Genomic DNA, 22,167 nt, shown 5'->3' on the forward strand with positions numbered 1-22,167 from the left:
TGTTTGTATGTAATATATATATATGTATTAAAAGATATAAAAATGATATATATATAATATATATATATTATATATAATAGATATATACAAATATATATATATAAATAAAATTATACATATATTCACATAAAAATGATATATACATATCTATTATATATATAATATATTTAGCATATATTTTACTTTTTTAGGTATTCTTAGTTACTTTGCAAATCACATTCGTACGTTTCATGAATGAGCGACTCCGCCTCGGTCACCTGAGATATTTGATCACTTTATAGAGTGTCTGAGTGTCGGTTTGGTGTCTGTAATGGGATAGCTTGCCTCATGGGCAGGTAGAAGCTCTTTAACCTTGTTTGGTAATCTACCTCGGAGAAGGAAATCTCCGAAATAAAACGTGAGCCCTCAGAAGTTCCTGGTTTTGTCAATTTTCATGTGACACCGGTGAAACTCTTTTGGGGCCAATAGGTGGGGGTAGTGCAGTGCTGGCTACATCCACTGAAAATTATTCGTCTGCACAGGTACCTCCTGTACTCAAAATCTTAGTAAAACCACTCAATTGGTTGGTTGGCAGAAACCTAAAAATGCACTTGTAACTTACTATAAAGTGTCTCAATCAGTTCCAGTAAATGGCAAAAAAGGCTTGGGAATGTCAGGGGAACAGGTCTGGCTCGACAGGTGTCCCAGTGTATCACCGGCTGGACCCGGTCGCCGTCCTGCCACTGTGGTCAAATAATCTTCAAGAAAAAGTAAAAATAAACTCTTTAATTTCGGTTGTTGAAATGTGCGTACACTTCTTGAGATAGGTTCAAACAAGAGGCCCTAAAAGCGTACTGCATTATTGCAGAGCTCAGAAATATTCCCTTGATATAGTTTCCCTCTCTGAAACCCGTCTCTCTGGTAGGGTCAAGTAATGAACTTATTTATGGATATACTATCTTTTGGAGAGGCCTACAAAGGTCAGCATAAGAATCTGGTTTGGGTTTGCTCTCACGAATACAGTAGTATCCTCCATAGTAGCTTCCAAGTAGTATATCTGAACGGATCATGTCATGCCATATTAAGCTGACAATAAGTAGGTTTCTTACCGTTGTCAGTATTTATGCATCAACAATATCCCATTTTGATGAAACAGTCGTACAGTTTTATGACGATCTAGCACGATTATTGAGGAAAGTACCAATTTCTGACAAGCTGGTCATATTGGGAGATTTCAATGCAAGAGCTGGAAAGGACTATATTTCTTGGCCTGTTTCATGTCGACCTAGGATTGGAAATATTAATGCAATAAAAATGGAGTAGCTCTTTTGACGTTTTGTACTGAGAATAATCTGGTTGTCACCAATACTCTGTTTAAATACAAAAATAAAAAAAAAACCCACCTGGATGCACCCAAGATCTAAGCGCTGGCATCTCATAGATTATATTCTGATCAGGAAACGTGAACAGGAAACGTGAACATGAAAGGTGGAACATGTTTCTCTCTCTCGGGATTTGAAAGACTTAATATGCTGCCCATCTATTTTGAAAGTATTCTCAATCGAGCGTATATAATAATCTTAGTGCGCTAGTTTAGATTTGTACGTAAGCATCTTAATAAGACAGTTGCATTCTGGAACTTATATTTGAAGCGCTTTCATTTCTACAATTTTACATCCGGATATTTCGAACATATTCTTTTCCAAGCATATAACAGCTCACTATTACATAATACCTTTTGAAGTGATTTTAATATTTATAGTGATAGGAAAGTGGTATTTTACTTATTGACGAGATTGTTGTAGCTATAATGAATAGGCTACACAAAACTAAAGTGAATTCCGTACATTTTCCTAATGCTACAACACTGAGATTCACCTCACATATCCCATAAATATGGGTGTATCTGGGTGTATGTATATATATGTACATATCGTTGCGCGTACGCATGTATATGTATATATGCTTGTACATACGTACATATATACATATGTATGTATGCATGCCATTATTGAATTTTATTTCAAGATTTTTTGCCAATAGAGAAAGAGCCGGATTCTAACCTAGATCCAAGGCTCCGTCATTGGAATTTCAACATCTACAACAGGGTATATATCTATGTATATGTGTGAGTATGTATATATGTATGTATGTATGTATGTATGTATGTATATATGTATGTATGTATGTATGTATATATGTGTGTATGTATGTATGCATGTATGTACGTATTTATGTATGTATGTATGTACGTACGTACGTATGTATGTATTTATGTTACAACATGTGGGTCAAGGTTCAAGTGGTAGCTGACAAAGTGTAAACACGAAAAACATTAACATAAACTTTTGTACAAACTTAATTGCACGTCGAAATAAGGTAAAGAAGTAGAGAAGAAGATACAAGAAATGAAACTATGCCTGTTTAAAATGAGTATCTTTGCACTACATGGTTTAGAATACACAAACACACATACACGCGCGCGCATATGTATGAATATATAAATATTGTATTTCAGGATGGTCATTTTTTTTCAAATAAACACATGTTCTTCACTCGTTTATTATTGTTCTCATTCTAACTCACATTCATTATCCGGAAACCTTTCGTCACACATATCTCTTTAACGACATTTTCCGTCTTCATGTGTGCTCTCGCTCCACTTATTCCATTCTTCTTTTTTGCTTGGACACTGGCTTTTAACAATAGGTTTCCCTTATCTTGAAAAGTAATTTTTAATCGAAAAAATTTCTAAACGATGAACTTTTATCTTACCTTTTATATTATTTATCTATATGTTTCCTATATATATGTATTTTTATATCTTTTTATATATCTATATATTTATATATTTCCTTATATTTTTATGTATTTGTTATTCTAGATGTTGTAATGTTAATATATATATATATCTGTTTTAGTCGCTAAAGTATTAATCATTAACTTTTAACCGCGATGGACAGTATTCACGCATTTCTTATATTTTTCTTATATGCTTGTATTGATGAGTAGTACTTCATCTTCCGTGATTTTATGTATGTATATTCTATGTGAAAGAAAAAGCATTATGTGATTAAATGTTCGAGATATGAAATGTTACGTGGATGACCTTATATTTGTTTGTTCTGCAACCATACTTTAATATATTTGTCTCATTTAATTGAGCACTTCTATAGCAGTCCTATTAAACATTTTGTTCCTGATAAGAAACAATCACTTTATTATTGATATATATATATATATATATATATATATATATATATATATATATATATATGTGTGTGTGTATATATATATATATTATATATATATATATATGTATATATATATATATATATATATATATATATATATATATAGAGAGAGAGAGAGAGAGAGAGAGAGAGAGAGGAGAGAGAGAGAGAGAGAGAGAAAATAGTAAAAAGTGAAAAAACTACAGAAGGCTTGTTTTAAAAGGTTAAAAAATATATATTTGAGTCAATATGTCTGAAGAATATTATAAATTTTTTTCTTACAATGACATAGTTTAGAAGAAATGACCGGTTTCGCGTTTAGCTTTTCAAATTTACATCGTTATGTTTATGTTGAGAAGAGTTATCGTTATGTTTATGTTGAAAAGAGTTCTAGATAAGGGGAGGTAATAAGTGATTTCTTCCGGTGTAAGGGAGATAATCGCTTAAAATTTTTTGCCTTTCCTTTGGGGTGAATTTCTCTGTATAAGTATGTTGGAATGGTTAAGTTTGGGCTTGTACGTTTCAATGAAGAATGTTTCCTTGTTTAGTCTAATTTGTGTTGATGTTCCGATAGCACATTGGTAAAATGGAAAGATTAAAAATTGTGGTAGTAGTTGCTTTGCACATTTTTCAATGTGCTCACTAAAAGATATCATTCTGTATTCTGGGAATGCAATCTATATATATATATATATATAGTGTGGTGGTGGGGGGAATTCACAAAAAACAAAAGACGAAGACACGTGGTGTAAGACAACAAACAGATGTATTAGTTTAACGCTCAGAAAGTGAAAAAGTCTTTAACGTTTCGAGCCTACGCTCTTCCACAGAAAGGAACACAGAAAGAAACAAAGAGAGAAAATAATGTGTAGTGGCTAGTGATCTATCATGGCGAATGCCATATAGTTTACAGATGAGATCGAGAGATTCTCAATGTAGAAAACACTTTGTAGCGCTCAGATGATTTGTAACTGCACTCTAAAATCTTTAATGAGGATCGAGTCACTAGGGTGAAGAGCGGCAATAGGGTGAATTTAAGTGTGCATATATGGACAAAATGATTGAAACGAACAGATAAAACTCCTTGGGTTTGATGTACAGAATATATATGTATGTATACAGGAAAATCGAGAGAAGGCAAAGACTGAATATTTTCAGATGGTTGACATTCAAGCATGAATACATATATACTTATAAATTAATAGAGCAAATTTACTCAGATTAGATATGCTCAAAGAATTAAAGTGAGAAGATATGGTGTTAGAAGCCCGACATTATATGTGCGTGTGCGCATGTGCGTCAGCGCGTGCGTGTGTGTGTAGTTACTATTACGTTGGTATATAAGGTAAAACGTTCGAGTATTGTGTAGTAATCAAAACTCGTTTATCTGAAGCTTCACTCATCAGGTCTCTGTGTCTATTGTAATTATATCATATTGAAACGAAAATAAATTGAATATTTGTTTAAGCTTTCTTTTATTATAGCTAATTGTTTTATATGTTCTCTTTTATTCCCAAGGGATATTGCTGCCAGAAACTGTCTTCTCACAACGAAAGACCCTGTTGGTGTGGCGAAAATTGCGGATTTTGGGATGGCGCGTGATGTTTATAGGTAAATATTTATTACATGTTAGTCAGAAGACGATAAACTTCTGCGACATTTAAAATTTGTTTTATCATTAATAATTACATTTCATGAATCTTATTCCATATTTCTTGAAAATAATTTCCTTTTACACTTCTTGAATTTGTGAAAAGAAGCATTATTAAAGATATCAGTTACATTATGACAAAAATGATTATGATATATAATTCATTGTGGCCACATAGCGAGATTCGCAACCACGTAATTACTTGTTTGATTCAAATCCACGATGTTCGGGCAAGTATTTCTGCAGTAACATTGTATAGACCAGTGTCAAATATCAGAACAGATATTTGAAAGACGGAAAATATGCAGAAGCCCGTTGTTTACTCTCTTTCTCTCTCTCTCTCTCTCTCTCTCTCTCTCTCTCACACACACACACATACATTTCTAATTAATAGCGACAAAAGCGGTATTATTACCAAAAGGTATGTTGATCTCCAGCTTAACAGGTTAGAACAAAAAATACTGCGTTATCTTTATCTATCGGAGAGAATTTCTCAGAGGAACTCGTACTACATAAAAGCGCATGTAATTATATCATTGACGGGAGATTCGGTTTTTATCGCGCTGCTGGACATCTGTTACTTAAGAAACCACAGAAGGGTGAAATCACATGATCTCGTAACACCGGAGGACGTAGTAGATGATGTTCGGTTGTCTTGTCAACAATACCATTGCATGTGCCTTTATGCAGCACGAGTCCTTATGAGTTTTTCTCTCAAGGTAATTTATGCAGTACTCTGAGGTGATATGCCCGGAAATTGCATACGTAAAAGAAAATTTACGTATGATGTAAAAACAGCTTTAGTATAATAAATATTATTAAATACATATACTAATGTATATGCTTTGTGTATTTTCCGTTGGTTCCGGTGGATGTAATGGCTAGCGGAGTATACTACTCTCATGTCGCCGATGTTAAAACAGGTCACATTCATGGACATTCAAGATAATTCACCCTCAATCCCAATATTTATTATACAAGAGCTACTTTTACTTCACACACACACACATGTACACGAAAAGATTTGCTTGAAACAAGTGCTTTTAAAAACTTATTTTACTTTATTTACAATAGTACACATGATAAGGCAATTGTGTCTCAGAACTAGTGACATCAAAACGTTATCAGCGAATATAATAAATTATTGTCATTAATCGAATTAGCTGTTGCCAAGACGTAGCGATAAGTCTTCGGCAATTTTCATTTTAAACTATAATTTGTTACCGTTCTTTTGGCTATCATAAGAATAAACGCAGTCGAACAGAGTCCAATGTAAGTCTTCTTTTCAAGTTTTGTTTATCTAGAACTAAATTATTTAATTAAACCTTCCTTTTCTTAAGACGGTGGGCTGTGGAATGAGAGATATTTCTGTCCTCTTACTTTGGAGATCGAGTAACCACGAAGACGTATACTCGCTGAAAGTTGTAATGGAATCAGCAGCATGTTTCGAAGTCTATATAATTAACTGCAAATATACGCTGTAGATTAATTATATCGATCTCTTATTTGAGTATATTGCGCAGGTGTGTGTGTGTATGTTGTGCAAGTAAGCCAGTAATTGTATATTGTGAGTAAAACGTTAATAGAATAACCAAGTTTTTCTTATCCGAGACTTTTGAATAGTGTTCTCTCTCTCTCATTCCCTCTCTCTCTCAAATTTCTGAACTATCGGATGCAAGTATAAGAATTTGCCTATATATATATATATAATATATATATATATATATATAATATATATATATATATGCATATATATATGTATGTATGTATGTATGTATGCATAAATATATATATATATATATATATATATATATATATATGTATATATATGTATGTATGTGTGTGTAATGCATATATAAAATATAGATATATATACATTACGCACACACATGCACACATACATGCACACACATATGCATGTGTATGATTATGTATATGTATATATGCATATATATGATTAGAATAGCTGGGAAACTTCACTGGAGGATAGTGATAATTAAAATTAAAATTTGCTGTTAATTTATCTAATTGTCATTTGCTTTTAGAAACTAAACATCTAAGGAAATCAATATCCAATATTAATTACTTTTGGCTGTAATGCGATAATTGCAAATTTTATATATCGTGTAATAATAAAAATAAAAACTACTTCGTGCATTTGCCAATTATTTTAAATTCAGGAATAATTTACCTATTTTAAATTAATATCATTCATGATGTAAAACATAACACATCTTTAATGGCTCCAATACTCAACTGGTACTCAACTGGCACTTATCTTATAAAAAGTAAAGTCGATATCGGTGTACCATGCTTCAGGTGTCGAAGGGATCGCAGAGCAATGTAGAGATTAAGCGTTTTGGTCAAGAACACAACTCACCAAAAGGCCAAGGAAAAGAAACTACGTTCTCCCGATTGCGAGTGCAACACCTTAACCACTAGGCCGTGCGTCCTATTGGAGTAATAATAATAATAATAATAATAATAATAATATAATAATAATAATAATAATAATAACAATAATAATAATAATAATAATAATAATAATAATAATAATAATAATAATAATAGAGATCATGGAGAACCACACTAACTTTGAACAGTGACAATGAATCTCTAAATGCTGGTGATGTAAAAATTTCATGTGGCATTTTCCAGGGTGACTCACTATCACCACTCCTCTTCTGTTTAGCCTTAATACCTCTCTCAAAACTGCTCAATGATGCGCAGTACGGATATAAAATGTTTGATAAAAATATAAATCATCTCATTTACATGGATGATTTAAAGCTCTTTGAAAAAATGACCAACAACTCAAGGGCTTACTAGCGATTGTCAAACAATTCAGTGATGACATCAGAATGCAATTTGGCCTCGATAAGTGTGCAAAGCTACCTTTATCAAAGGAAAAATGACAGAAACATTTAACGTTAACCTTGACCAGCAGAATGTCATAAAAGAATTAGACCCAGCAGAGAACTACAAGTATCTAGGGGTAATTGAAGGAGAAGGAATAAGGCATTCAGAAATGAAGGAAAGGATCAGGAGAGAATGTTATCGCAGAGTAAGAGCAATACTCAAGACAGAGCTGAATGCGAGAAACAGGATCGAAGCGAGCAAAGCATTAGCCATACAAGTCGTGACTTACAGTTTCAATATCGTTAACTGGTTAATTACTGAAATATGTAATCTTGACAGAAAAATATGAAAACTGTTGACAATGCATAGAATGCACCACCCTAAGGCAGATACAGAACGACTTTATCTGCCAAGAAAAGAAGGAGGCCGTGGACTTTTACAACTGGCAATAACAATGAAGATTGCTACAATTGGCCTAGACACCTACCTGAAAAGCTCTGAGGACTGGATGTTAAAACTTGTCTCAAAACATGAAAACAAGAAAGCATCATACTCAGTAACAAAGCAGGCAAAGGAATATCTAAGTGAATTCCAAATACAACCAATTTCGGAATTAGAGATAGACATACAAGAAACAGGCACAGAAAAAGCTAAGCGCATGAAAACCCGTGCCAAATCTGCGGCTTTAGATATTCTGAATGATAAATGGCAAGAAAAACCTCTCTATGGCAAATACCCAAAGAGAGGAAATAATGCAGATGTTGACAAAGCCCTGACCCATCAATGGCTAATGACCTCTGGCTTAAAATCTGGAAACATAGAGGTTTATCAAAGCAGCTCAAGATCAATGCCTACCAACAAGAAACTACCAGGCCAACATATTAAAGATCAGAAGCAGTCCAACGTGTCGTGTATGCCAGCAACAAAATGAAACCATTGACCATGTTGTCTCCAAATGCAGTCTTCTAGCGCCTACAGAGTACCTCAACAGGCACGATAGAGTTGCACAATATATTCACTGGGTAATCTGCAAAGACCTGGATTTGCCCCATGAAAAAAACTGGTGGGAACACAAGCCACCCCCGGTGCTTGAAAATGACCACATCTCACTCCTCTGGAACTTCACCATTCAAACTGACGGAAAGATAGATGCAAATAGGCCAGACATCATATTGAAAGACTTCAAACAAAGAACATGCCTCCTCATTGATATGACTGTCCCAATCGATATAAACGTATCTGTCAAGACCTACCAAAAACTGAGCAAATATAAAGATCTTGAAATAGAAATCAGCAAAATGTGGAACCTGAAAACTAAAACAATACCTGTTGTCATAGGTGCCCTGGGAATGATAGCAAAAGGGGCTGATAGCTACCTAACTCAGATACCAGGAAACCCAAAAATGGCAGAAATTCAAAAGATAGTGCTCATGGGAACTGCTCATATCCTACGCAAAATACTTTCTATGTAATCTCAAGGTTTAAAACAAACATAATTTTCGGTTTAAAAAAAAAAAAAATTAATTTTTTTATTTTTAGACATTAATTAGTACAACACCAACCCCCCCTCCCCCCCCAAATATATGGCACACTAGGCATAACAACAACGTGAACTTCCAGCCTGTTGTCTCTTGAGGTCTCTGGGTGAGACTTGGAGCCAACTTGTACAAATATAAAGCAAAAGTCAAACATAGAATAATAATAATAATAATAATAATAATAATAATAATAATAATAATAAGAAGAAGAAGAAGAAGAAGAAGAAGAGGATTGGAAGTGTTATCATGTACATTGTTTTGTCTTGGAATAAAATATGGGCTACTGGAATAAAAGATGGGCTACTGGAGCATCATAGCGATGTGTTGAAAGGGATTCTTTGGGGCTTGAATAGATCACCTCTGGATGTTTCGTTCAACATCCTTAAACAACCCATATTCAGGGACCTTTTGGGAGGGATGGGTTACTCGATCAGAAGAAAATTTTAACTGGGAGCCACCTGCAAGGTCATGTGCTGTTTATCTTGATATGAGATCACCATATTGCGCACATATGGTTGTGATGCATGTGCCTAGTGTACCCTTTTCAGACGGGTAGTCATGATGGGTATACTGGGCTTCGTATATTTTACCCCAGTGTAACTTTGATGGCATGCACTGCTCTCTCACTCAATAATAATAATAATAATAATAATAATAATAATAATAATAATAATAATTTTTGCGGTGTGTCTCTCTTGAGATGGCCTACCTAATGCATAGTAATAAGCGTATATTATTTCTTAATACTCTTCTCGGGTCCATTTGTTCCGCTTACATTTTTCTTTCTGCGGTGGTTGTGGGCTCGAGTTGGGGAATTTCCCGTTCAAGTGACCATCCATGTCCGTATTCGGAGAAGAGTTTGTGCCAGTTGATGACTTTTCGATCCCAGGCTGGCTCTTCCCTGGGGGACGCGCTTCCAGATTAACCACAGAGCAAGCGATTTGGTTTACTGATTTTGTTTTCCTTTTAGTTTCCAAAAACATTTTGGTGCTACGATAATGTTATCATTTTTGAGCTTTGATTGGCTCGCGGGGAGACGGCCATCATTGCCGTTACAATTATAATCGTACCATTACAGCAGCTGTAGTCGGCTTATTATTGTTATTATCATCACCATTATTATCACTATCATCATTATCACCACTATTACTATCATCATTATCATCATCACCATCACCATCATCATCATCATCATCATCATCATCAATGATATTGTTTTATGTGTAGTCACAGCAGTATCTTATTATTGTTATTTTTGTTTTTATCATTATCACCATCACAGTAGTGTCTGTCTGTCTCGTTGGCTGGCTGGATGGTTGGCTGGCTGGCTGTCTTCAACGCCAGAATTCCTGCCTGTCAAATAATACTTTCATATTTGGTTAACATCTAAAGAGCCGAGGTGAGGTTTGTGTTGGCTGAACTCTGTGAGTGTGAGTGCGTGTATGTGTGTACGTGTGTGTAGATAGATAAATTATCAGCACTATTACTATCATTATTATCATCATCACCATCATCACCATCACCATCAGCACCATCATCATCTGTGATTTTTTTTCCTTTTTTTTTCTTTTTTTGATGGGTACTACCCTTGTATTTTAATTTAACTTAAAAAAATGAACGAACTAGTGAGTTTAGTTTAATGGCCTACCAATGTATACTATGAGTTTCTTTGCCCTAGGAGTCGGGAAGACACTCGGCAAGAAATGGAAGCAAATTTGAAAGAAGAAGAAAAAAAAGATAATAATAATAATAATAATAATAATGATACTACTACTACTACTACTACTACTACTACTACTACTACTACTACTACTAATAATAATAATAATAATATATAATAATAATAATAATAATAGGAGTCGAGAAGACACTCGGCAATAAATGGAAGTAAATTTGAAAGAAGAAGAAAAAAAGATGATAATAATAATAATGATAATAATACTAATACTAATAATAATGATAATAATAATAATAATAATAATAATAATAATAATAATAATACCAATGTATACTATGAGTTTCTTTGCCCTAGGAGTCGGGAAGACGCCCGGCAAGAAATGGAAGCAAATTTGAAAGAAGAAGAAAAAAAAAGAAAAAAAAAAAATAATAATAATAATAATAATAAGAAGAAGAAGAATAGTAACGATGTTATCCTGAGGGTTAAGGTTGCGGTTTGATGACAACATAACTCCTCCGATCTCGAAATTTTTTCTGAATATTTTTGTATCCTGTATGATGGCATTCATTTTCTCTAGACTGACAGGACATGTGTCAATTATAATATGCTGAAGCATCTTAGACATCAATTTAGGTGATATACTCAGCGATCTTTGCCTTTGACTTTCATAATCTTTCCACCTTTCTAACTTGGTACTGATACTTCACAATTTTGTTTTTTTTTTACATCCACTCTACTATCATATGGTATTGCAAAATTAATGATATTCCCCCTTCCGTTAATACTCCCTTGTAAGATAGATTTGGCAAGATTCATCATCTATCAGTGACCTGATTCTGTTCACGGTCACCAGGCTACCAAATTCCAGAATGAGTGGAAATATCTACCCATTGGGAGAGTGATTGGTGTGTAATGTACGAAGGCTGTATCAGTCGTATCTGATCGTCTTCCATGTAAGTTTCTGGTTAAAATTTATTTTATTATTTTTTTAACCGAAATTCTATTACCTATGAATGTTAAGAATTAAACAAGAAAAGAGAGCGCATTTAGTGGTAGATACAATAAAGTGAAACTTCTTAGAATTTCCCTTAGAAAAAATATGTAAGTTTGTCTATATGATTTGAAATTTTTATAGCGGTTTGTGTATTTTTAAATCAATTCAATTAAAAACCTGCAGTCATATGCTAACTGCAAAGATAGCCGAAGGAAATATCTGAGTGTCTGTCACTCACACACTCACTCACTCGGTCTTTCTTTCTTTCTCTCTCTTTCTTCATGTTTTTCTCTCTCTCCCCCTCTCTTTTCCGTGCTCTCTCACCTTTTCTCTCTTTATTTTTTCTCCTCTCTTTCTCCCGCGCCCTCTTTCTTCGAACATAAGATTACTCCAAGCTTTTGGAAATATTCTATGAAACAAAAATAATAAGGAAGCATATTTTATAGCATATAAACTCCGCAGACATCTTATATTATTTCAAGGCAGTTTGTTAAGGTTACTTGCTTTACATTGACAGCAATTGTTACTAACTTTATACTGAAAGGAAATTCTTCAAGGCTGTTTATCTGCAAAATACAAAAGGAATTTTCAGAAGTATTAGAAAAAAAGTAAGCTTGAGATGCTTACATAACATTGTCATCTTTCTTAAAGGGACTCTTAAAAGCGAAATACCAGTGATAAATTGCAAATGAGTTGATCGATTTGCATGCAATAACAGCTTCAATTTACTACGAAAGAAATTATTACATATTAAACCATTGTATTTACATATTCAACCATTAAGCTTATAAATTAAGCCATTCATTTACATATTAAACAAAAATTAGAAAAACAAAAATACAATTTATTATGTTAATGTATATATTGGTTTCATTAAAAGACCCACTTCAAGAAATAAAATCAGACATTTTAATATGTAAATGACATAGTTACTTTCGTTTAACAACTTAGCTTATATTTTTTTTAATGTATGATCGATTAAGTTAATTCCCTTTAAAGCTGATATTTATGTAAATTTCTTTTTAATGGTGGGAGGTTCTACATGGTTGCCTGGTCTAATCAAAATAACTAACAAATGTATTTAGAATCATACATTTTCCATTCTTGGGCCGTCAGTTTTGTCGATGCTGGAGGGCATGCGTCATCTTTAACACTCTCAACCTGATTGAGCTCATCTCTCTCTACTGGTCTGTCAGTTTTAATTTGTTCCAGAGAGAAAAAGAGAGAGGAAGAAAAGGAGAGAGAGAGAGAGAGAGAAATGAAACAAAGAGAGAAGATAAGCCCCAGTATAATAGCTTTATTTATTGATCCACATAGAATGAATTGCAAAGTTGAATTTAGTAAGATTTTAACTCGGAGGCAAGAGTGTCAGAACAAGCACCACAAAGCATTCATTCCGATGCTGTACAGATTATATCAGTTCACTTCCTATATCTATTTCAAATAACACTCTAAACAAACTTGAAGGGAAGATAGGCTAATGTAGTTTTAGCTATACTATGCATGAAAATTAAAAAGAAAACAAAGTCGTCATGGATAGAACTTCATCGATCATAGGTCTCCTCTTTGATCATAGCTCTCCTGGAGATCAAACGACAATTGTTTCTACAACAGAATTCTCATTTTTAGTTATTACACCATTGTTATACTTTAAAATACCTCACAGCTTACAAACAGGTCACAGAGTGAAATAAATTGATTTCACATGAAGAAGAGAACAGGACAGAGGCTGGTGTCCAGCGACCTTTATCACTATGTAAATACATTGTACTTATTATTTGCTCATGCAGACCATTCCCTAGTTTATTCGATTTGACTATTTCGCTTGAAAACTCAGTTTACGAAGCTTACAACTAATTACATGATACAATATCTATAAAATATAAATATCTTAAATGCAGATGATGTATTTTTCTAAACATTGAATTTAATATATTTGCTTTATTGTAATATGTGCTTACAGGTCTAACTACTATCGAAAAACTAATAAAGGATTGTTGCCAGTTAAATGGATGCCACCAGAAGCGTATTTGGATGGAATTTTTACAAGTAAATCTGATGTCTGGTACGTTTCTTTTTTATACTCTCTCTTCGCAAACATTTTAAACTCAGCCATAAACAGAGCAGAAAACTCAGCATCAAACTGAAAATTGCCTCAGACCCATCTGGAGTACGAAAATATGTATCGTATACACACATATATGTGTGTGTATGTGTGTGTGCGTGTGTGTGTGTGTGTGTGTGCATGTGTGTGAGTGTGTGAAACCAAGAAATAATTAAATTGCATGAACGGCATATATATATATATATATATATATATATATACAGATGATGGACTTCCACACAGTTTCCGCCAACGGAATTCGTTCACGAGGCAATGGTCGGCCTGGAGCTATAGTAGAAGTAACATACTCAAGGTGTCCCGTAATTCTAAAGTAAGCTTCTTAACCATAAAGTCATGCCTACACCTATTTCTTTAAGAAATTCATTATCAGCTGTTGGAACTGATACTTTGATTTGGCGGCATTTCTTTCCTGGAAAGCCGTAGACAAAAGGTATTTGTTAGATGAGCTTTGATTTCTTTGTGCGCGTAGCATCTTCTATATTATTGCTATTTTATCATTCTCTGAGACATTTTTCTTGTGTATGCATGTAACACCCCTATTAGTGTACCATCCCTGCACCATTTCTGTTTGTGGATCATAATTCTGTCACAACTTCTACTGTATTCGAATCCCAGCTGTGCATTTCAAGTAATTTTATTCTTTCTTGTTTCCACATATTTGGTTATTCTTATATTCTGCTTCTTTATTTGTCACTGGCGCACTGGCATTCATCTTATGCTACAGTCAGTAATTCTTCGTACGTTTCCCAGCCAAAGTGTTTTTATTATAATCATTTTTTTAATTTATTGACTACTTCAACCCTGTTTACTTTTTTTCGTTATTGGTCATGCTGGACCTTTTCTTGTCATCTTTTTATCCTAACCTTCCGTAGCACCATTGTTTTCTCGTTTCCCTACTTCTAACGTTGTTTCACATTTTTTTCTTTCATTCATGCCTTTTATTTCGTATTCATTGGCTTTCTTGAACGTCAAAATCTTTTTTTTTCTTCTTTCTGTTTTTTTGTTTCCAAACAATTTCTAGGAATTTTCTGTAATATTTTATAGATATTTTTGTATTTTTACAGTGAATATTTTTATGTTTATCCTCTACAAATAAGGTCTGATATCTTCCTAATTCAGACTTTGAGTGGTGTATTCTAAATGCAGTTATCTTATTAGTGTCTTCTCTTTAAGTTTGTTAATTAATTTAGCATCCAATACAGACTATTTCAAATATAGCTTATTACAGAAACTTTTGTAATATTGATGCCTCTTACTCATTTTTTAAGAATAAATCTAATGTCTCTAATATTTCCTAATATTATTTCTTTCATTTTTGAGTTGTTGTCTGTGTAGTTTATTGATTCCTTAATATTTATGCCTGTATTTAGTCTGATTGTCATAATACATGTGCGTGTGGCTGGGTGTGTACGTGTATTTATTTCTTTATTGCCCACATAGAGGGGACAAACAAGGATGGACAAAGGGATTAAGTCGATTACATCGACCCCAGTGCGTAACTGGTACTTATTTAATCGACCTCGAAAAGATGAAAGGCAAAGTCGACCTCGGCGGAATTTGAACTCAGAACGTAACGGCAGATGAAATATCTATTTCTTTACTTCCCACAGGGGGCTAAACACAGAGAGGACAAAGAAGGACAGTCAAAAGGATTAAGTTAATTACATCGACCCCAGTTCGTAACTGGTACTTATTTAATCGACCCCGAAAGGATGAAAGGCAAAGTCCACGACGGCGAAATTTGAACTTAGAACGTAACGGCAGACGAAATGCCGCTAAGCATTTCGCCCGGCGCGCAAACGTTTCTGCCAGCTCGCCGCCTTCTCTATTTACTACCCACAGGGGGCTAAACACAGAGAGGACAAACAAGGACAGACAAAGGGATTAAGTTGATTACATCGACCCCAGTTCGTAACTGGTACTTATTTAATCGACCCCGAAGGTATAAAAGGCAAAGTCGACCTCGGCAGAATTTGAACTCAGAACGTAGCGGCAGACGAAATACCGCTAAGCATTTCGCCCGGCGTGCTAACGATTCTGCCAGCTCACCGCCTTGTGTGTACGTATATGTGAGTGAGTCTGTATATATATATATATATATATATATCTGTGTGTGTGTGTGTCTGTGCCTGTGCGTGTATACGTACGTTGCTAAATGTCGGAAAAATTAGAAAGATATTTCTGTAACAAGTAGAAAGGTGTGCGCAATATACGAGATCTGATTAATAGGCATTTCTATAGCAACGAAGCTAAAGCCCACAGAGTAAAGCCGCGTGGCAAAGGAAGGGTGGTGTGTAGCATGTGATCGTCGCATAGCCCATGACAGAGGAAGTTGTCATGACGATACCTACCTGCTCAGAAGCCTACGCAAAGTTGCAGAAAGTGTATAGAGAGGAGTGTATGCGCTGCCCATAAGTGTACGAGTGGTTTAGACGTTTCCAAGATGGCCGAAAAAAATGTCGATATTGACAAACGTTCCGGTAGACCCGCAACCAGCAGAACTGGAAAAACATCGCAGACGTTCGTGCAGTTGTGAGGGGAAATCATCGAATCACCATCCGTGAGTTATTAGAGGATGTGCAAATTAGTTATGGTTCAGCGCAGTCCATTATCACTGAAGATTTGGGTATGAGAGGCCTGTCTGCCAAGTTTCTGCCAAAACTGCTTTCCGCCGACCAAAATGATACTCGGGTTTCAGTAGCACAAGGACTCTTTGATTGTGTCTAGAACGACGAAAACTCTTTGAAGAATTTGCGTAGGCCTCTAAGCAGGTATCGCCAAGATTTTGGCAAAATTTGATGCAGATTCTCTGCTCAAATTTCTCTGTCATTGTCAATGCGATGACCACACTCTACACACATTCCTTCCATGTACTGCTGTAAACAGCGGAAGTGAGCTAGAACATTAAAACTTAGTGCGCATGCACAGCACAGTTCAAGGTCAATCTATGTGAAGCGGCTTCACTTTGTGTGCTTTAGCTTCATTACTATGGTATCAGTCCTGATACTTATTAACCAGACGACGTATGTTGTAGTAGGTATTATTTTTGTTTATTTTTATTATAACTGAAGCCTGTCTTGCTACTTGAGTTTCATGACTACGCTTAATCTGAAGATCGTAATGGTGTGAAACACGAATCGCGAGACAAACTATCGGCTTTAGCTTTCATATATATATAAATATGTCTATGCGAGATGGTTATACTATATCCATATAAACGTATAAAGTTTTGTATATGTGTATATATGCATATATGTGTATAACCTATTAACCTCTTATCCCTGATAAATTGTTATTTTTCTTGTTCGTAAATAGATACTTTTTAGTTACTTATGTCTATGCGAGATGGTTATACTATATCCATATAAACGTATAAATAGTTGTGTATGTATGCATGTGTGCACATATAAAATATGTGTACATGTGTGTGTTTATCGGTACACATCTTTATTTTTTCTGATTCTTGGCTTATAATTAATATATAGATAGCATATTTATCTTTCCAGTATTCCATAAGTAAATGCCCTGAGCAGTCTTTATAGAAACCACCTAATAAGTAATTAATTAAGTACATGAATGAATATTAAGCTGATTCGATGTAATCTTTCCTTTTTAATGTTGATAATTGATATATACACACATTTTACCTATTTTGGTTATGATATCCTTTTCAATAATCTTAAATTTTATTTTCTATACAACATAACAATATTTATCCCGAGATTAAATTTCCTGTGTATTAGCATCCTAGCTTTTATTAGCGTCTTGCCCCTTTAAGTGGTAATTAACATCATGATTTTGAGTCTTTCCCTACCTAGCCTCGTTTTATAGACAGTTACTTTATATCCAATTGACTACTCGTAAGGTATTCTCTCCTCCCTGAAGAAAAGGGATGCATATAACAATATTTATGACCATACCTAGCCATGAGCTGTCAACTTGCGCTTGCCTGTCATTCTAAACAGACACAATCCTCTAGTCTTAAATTTAGTAGTTGATAAAAAGACAAATAAATTAGAAACGAACCACAATGCTTTACAAGCTATAACTCCAGTGGGTTTCATGCCATTCTTGGAAATGTAATCTATTCATAGCTACAATAGTAGCGACAACATGAATTTCTTCCATCATCTTGGTCTGTTAAAAGTATTTGAGGAAAATTATATTGATACGTCCAACTAGTTAAAATTCTATTTATTCGTGCTGCTGATGATAGTCCTGAATTTAAATTGATGCAATGATTGCATTGTTCAGTTAAATGGAGCCGCTTGAAAGGGCGTACTGCATCGCTTCTTGATATCCTGATGCTTATTTTGATTATATATATATATGTATATATATATATATATATATATATATATTATATATATATATATATATATATATATATATATATATATATATATATGTGTGTGTGTGTGTGGTGTGTGTGTGTGTGTGTGTGTGTGTGTGTGTGTGTGTTGTGTGTGTGTGTGTGTGTGTGTAGTCTTTCTTTTCTGGAGTTTTAGTTGATGCACCGCCGTTAAAATGTATATATATATATTATATATATATATATATATATCGTTCTTCCAGAGTTAGTGTAAATGTTCAATGATAAACATTCGTATCAGACAGTAATTTGCTGTTCTTACTCTTCCCATCGTCCCTCGTTACATGCATTTGCGGTAACAACAATGATTAAAAAAAGAAGAAAAATATGAAAATGAGTGTAGCATTTGATTGACAACAGCAACGAAGCTTCAAAGAGATTATTGAAAACCACATTAGAAACGAAAAAATCTGGTGGTAACTGCAAAAGACAAGATCTAAGATGGCGATCAAACAATTTATAAATATATGCAGTAGAAGGTTCAAAAGCTTTTTTCTTGATAAGTTTTATTTAATATGCTGAACATGCTCCACAGTGACATCTTCATTTATTTCTGAATATCAAATTTCTCTCTCCCCATCTCTCTCTCTCTCTCGCACACACACACACGCACATGCACACACACACACACACACACACACACACACACACACACACACACACACACACACACCACACATTATCTTTCTCTCTGTCTCCATACATGTTTATCCCAACAGGATCATACACATATCTATATGTATTTATTTATGAACAAGATAATTTAGCTTCACTTCACATGAAGTTTCACAAATGTAAATGAATACCAGTAAAATCAGATGTCCAAGATCATAGTCTAGTAAGGTATACGTGTCTTATTCTCACCACACTACACCACATCACACAACCCCGCAGACACTAGCACTGACTACATTCCAGCACCCACACTAGCACTGACCACTTCACAGCACCCTCACCATCATCCTCACACCATCATGCATACACGCACAGGTCATGATCACCATCCCCCTACCACACGCATATACAATCTCTCACGTACACACACGCACGCATCTTCATTTTACGATCACCACTTCTTTATTATCTCCTCTTCTTCCTAGCTCTCCTGTATGACCCCTCTGCTCAGCGTTCCCCATGATAGATCGCTAGCCACTAAACCTTTTTTTATTTTCTCTCCTTATTTATTTCTGTGTTCCTTTCTGTCGAAGAGCGTAGGCTGGAAACGTAAAATACTTTTTCACTTCCCGTTAAACTAATATATATATATATATAAACATACATGCATACGTATATATTTAGACATAAATTCTACGAACGCTAATAACACAGTTTCGTCAAAGAGATATGTGGATCTCACGGAGGGAAATTTCAAAGCAAGATTCAACAATCACACCTTAAACTTAAGACACTGGAATAAACGAAAAACTAGCAAATTATCCAATTATATATGGTTTTTAAAAGAACAAGGTGTCACCTATAGGATTTACTGAAAAATCTTTGCCAAGCGTAAACCTTATACCAACGGTAGAGGCATGTGCGGCCTTTGTACTATGGAAAGATGGCTCATCTGGAAAAGTTCCTTGGACACTGCTACATGACTAAATTCAAGAACTGAACTTTTTGGATCATGTCCATATGTAACAAAATACCTGTTTCGGTTTTGCATTCCCCCCAAGATCACGGATAGGTTTACACATTTTTACTATGTTCCTGCACAAGCTTCCCATCGGTCTTAACTTCTTTTAATTTTTATATATATTTTTCATTTTCTCTTCTTTTTCTTCGTTTTTAATTGTGTGAGCGTGTACGTGCGTGAGTATATGTATATGTATGTATATATTTCTATACGCATGTGTGTATGCATATATGCATGTAGAGGATTGGAAGACTGTGTCCGGTGCATAAGTGTGACTTTCATGTACACGTCCCCTTCATTTATACGGATATGCATGTTTGTAAATGTACGGGTGTAGGTGTGTGATAGGAGGATGTATGTGTACATATATATATGTGTGTATATGTTTGTATGTATATACGTGTATACTGGAGTGTGAAGGTAACGTATATTTATATGTATGAATGTCTAAATACATATGTATGCATGCAAACAACTATGTCTACATGAGAATTGTTAGTCTTCCATAAAGAACATTGCCTAGACTTATACCTCGGAGGGGAACATTCTTTATATGATATACAAAGCAAAGTTATATGAAATGAACGTTTACTGCGAGAAACTTCTTTCTCTCGTCTTTAGAATTAATGATCTTCTGCACAAATTGTAGTTCTTGTACCAGCCCTATTCAAGCAGACCTATAATTAAAAGTGATCCAACTGTGAACACTCCCTCTTATCTAATTATCCTTCTATTTTAAGATGTATGATGTTATTTGAGGGAGATTTGGAGATTTGGATTTTATTTCTTAAATCTCGACTAACTGCGTAGATATATCTGTAAGGTCAGTGTTTTTGCTGTTGGTATATTATAAACCCTAAGCCAGACTCAGTCTGATCGAGGTCGCCTTTAATCAAAGTGTGCGAGCACTGGGCATCTCCGCTTTCTTCATCTGTAATGAATCTAACATTACATTATTCAATATATCCTCAGTTAAGATAGAAAAGTTTGACTGGAATACTATTTCTAGCAAGTTCAACGACGGAGAGAGCATTGACCTATCTATGTCTGTTATATACATGTGTGTATATATTTGAGTGGACGTATGCATTTTTTTTGTTTTTGTCTATGCATGTACGCGCCTGAATCAATGTGTAGAGTTGCGTGTCTTTAAAACGTGCCTATGTGGCTCACTCGAAATAATTGTTTGAATAGTTTCTATAAATGATTTCCACGAGACCCCACATTATTGTAGGAAAACCGAACAAATAACATTCCTAATAACGGATGACTATAAAATGGGGTTTTAATCAAGATGGATTTAAATTAACTTAATGGGACATTAGAGCTATTTGCGTCGTGTGCGTTTCTTTTAATAAAAACACATCCCTTAATCTATGCAGATAAATAAATGTATAAATGCGTCTGTGTCGTGTATGTGTGTTTTTGTGCGTGCGATTGTATATATATATGTGTGTGTGTAATATATATATATATATATATATATATATATATATATATATGCATATATTACAGACGCACACATATATATACACACGCACGCACAAAATGTTTTCGGTTGCTTTTGAGTACCCCCTCATATATATAATATATATATATATATATATATATATATATATATATATATATATATATGAGGGGGTACTCAAAAGCAACCGGAAACATTCTCTGTGAGTCAAGCCCATTGAAGTTCAGGCTTCACCACTAGAAGCCACTTGATGCGATCCTCAGGCATCAGTATGCCGACCGGCGTATTCTTGTGGAGTCGTACTGCTACGTAGTGCGTCTTTGTTTTGAAGTGCCTCACCCATGTTCGTCGAATTTTGCGATGGCTGAAACGAAGGAACAGCGTACTTCTGTCAAAGTCTGTTTTCTGCTGAGTAAAATGGCCACCAAAACAGTTGTCATGCTTCAAATAACTTACATGGAGGCTGTCATGAGCAAGACACAAGTTTACGAGTGGTTTTCATGCTTTAGGAATGGTTACTTGTCGCTTGAGGACCAACCTCGTTCAGGGCGGCCATTGACCTTCTGAAGGTCATCACTGGTGAAGAAAGCTGGTGCTACGGAATTTGAAGATGGGGAAGAGGTTAAGAAAAATG

General features: G+C 34.6%; 1 protein-coding gene across 3 annotated transcripts in view; it reads left to right on the top strand.

Annotated features, from left to right (window-relative positions):
* Positions 1-22,167, top strand: part of LOC115209853 (leukocyte tyrosine kinase receptor-like) — a 370,370-nt gene that overhangs the window by 324,704 nt on the left and 23,499 nt on the right. For all 3 annotated transcript variants that reach the window (XM_036501462.1, XM_036501463.1, XM_029778425.2), the window contains 2 exons: positions 4,731-4,823; positions 13,896-13,997. In XM_036501462.1, coding sequence (XP_036357355.1) covers positions 4,731-4,823; positions 13,896-13,997 — 195 coding nt within the window. The remainder of the gene's footprint in view (positions 1-4,730; positions 4,824-13,895; positions 13,998-22,167) is intronic.

This window comes from Octopus sinensis, linkage group LG3 (genome assembly GCF_006345805.1).
Source record: "Octopus sinensis linkage group LG3, ASM634580v1, whole genome shotgun sequence".
Lineage (NCBI taxonomy): Eukaryota > Metazoa > Mollusca > Cephalopoda > Octopoda > Octopodidae > Octopus > Octopus sinensis.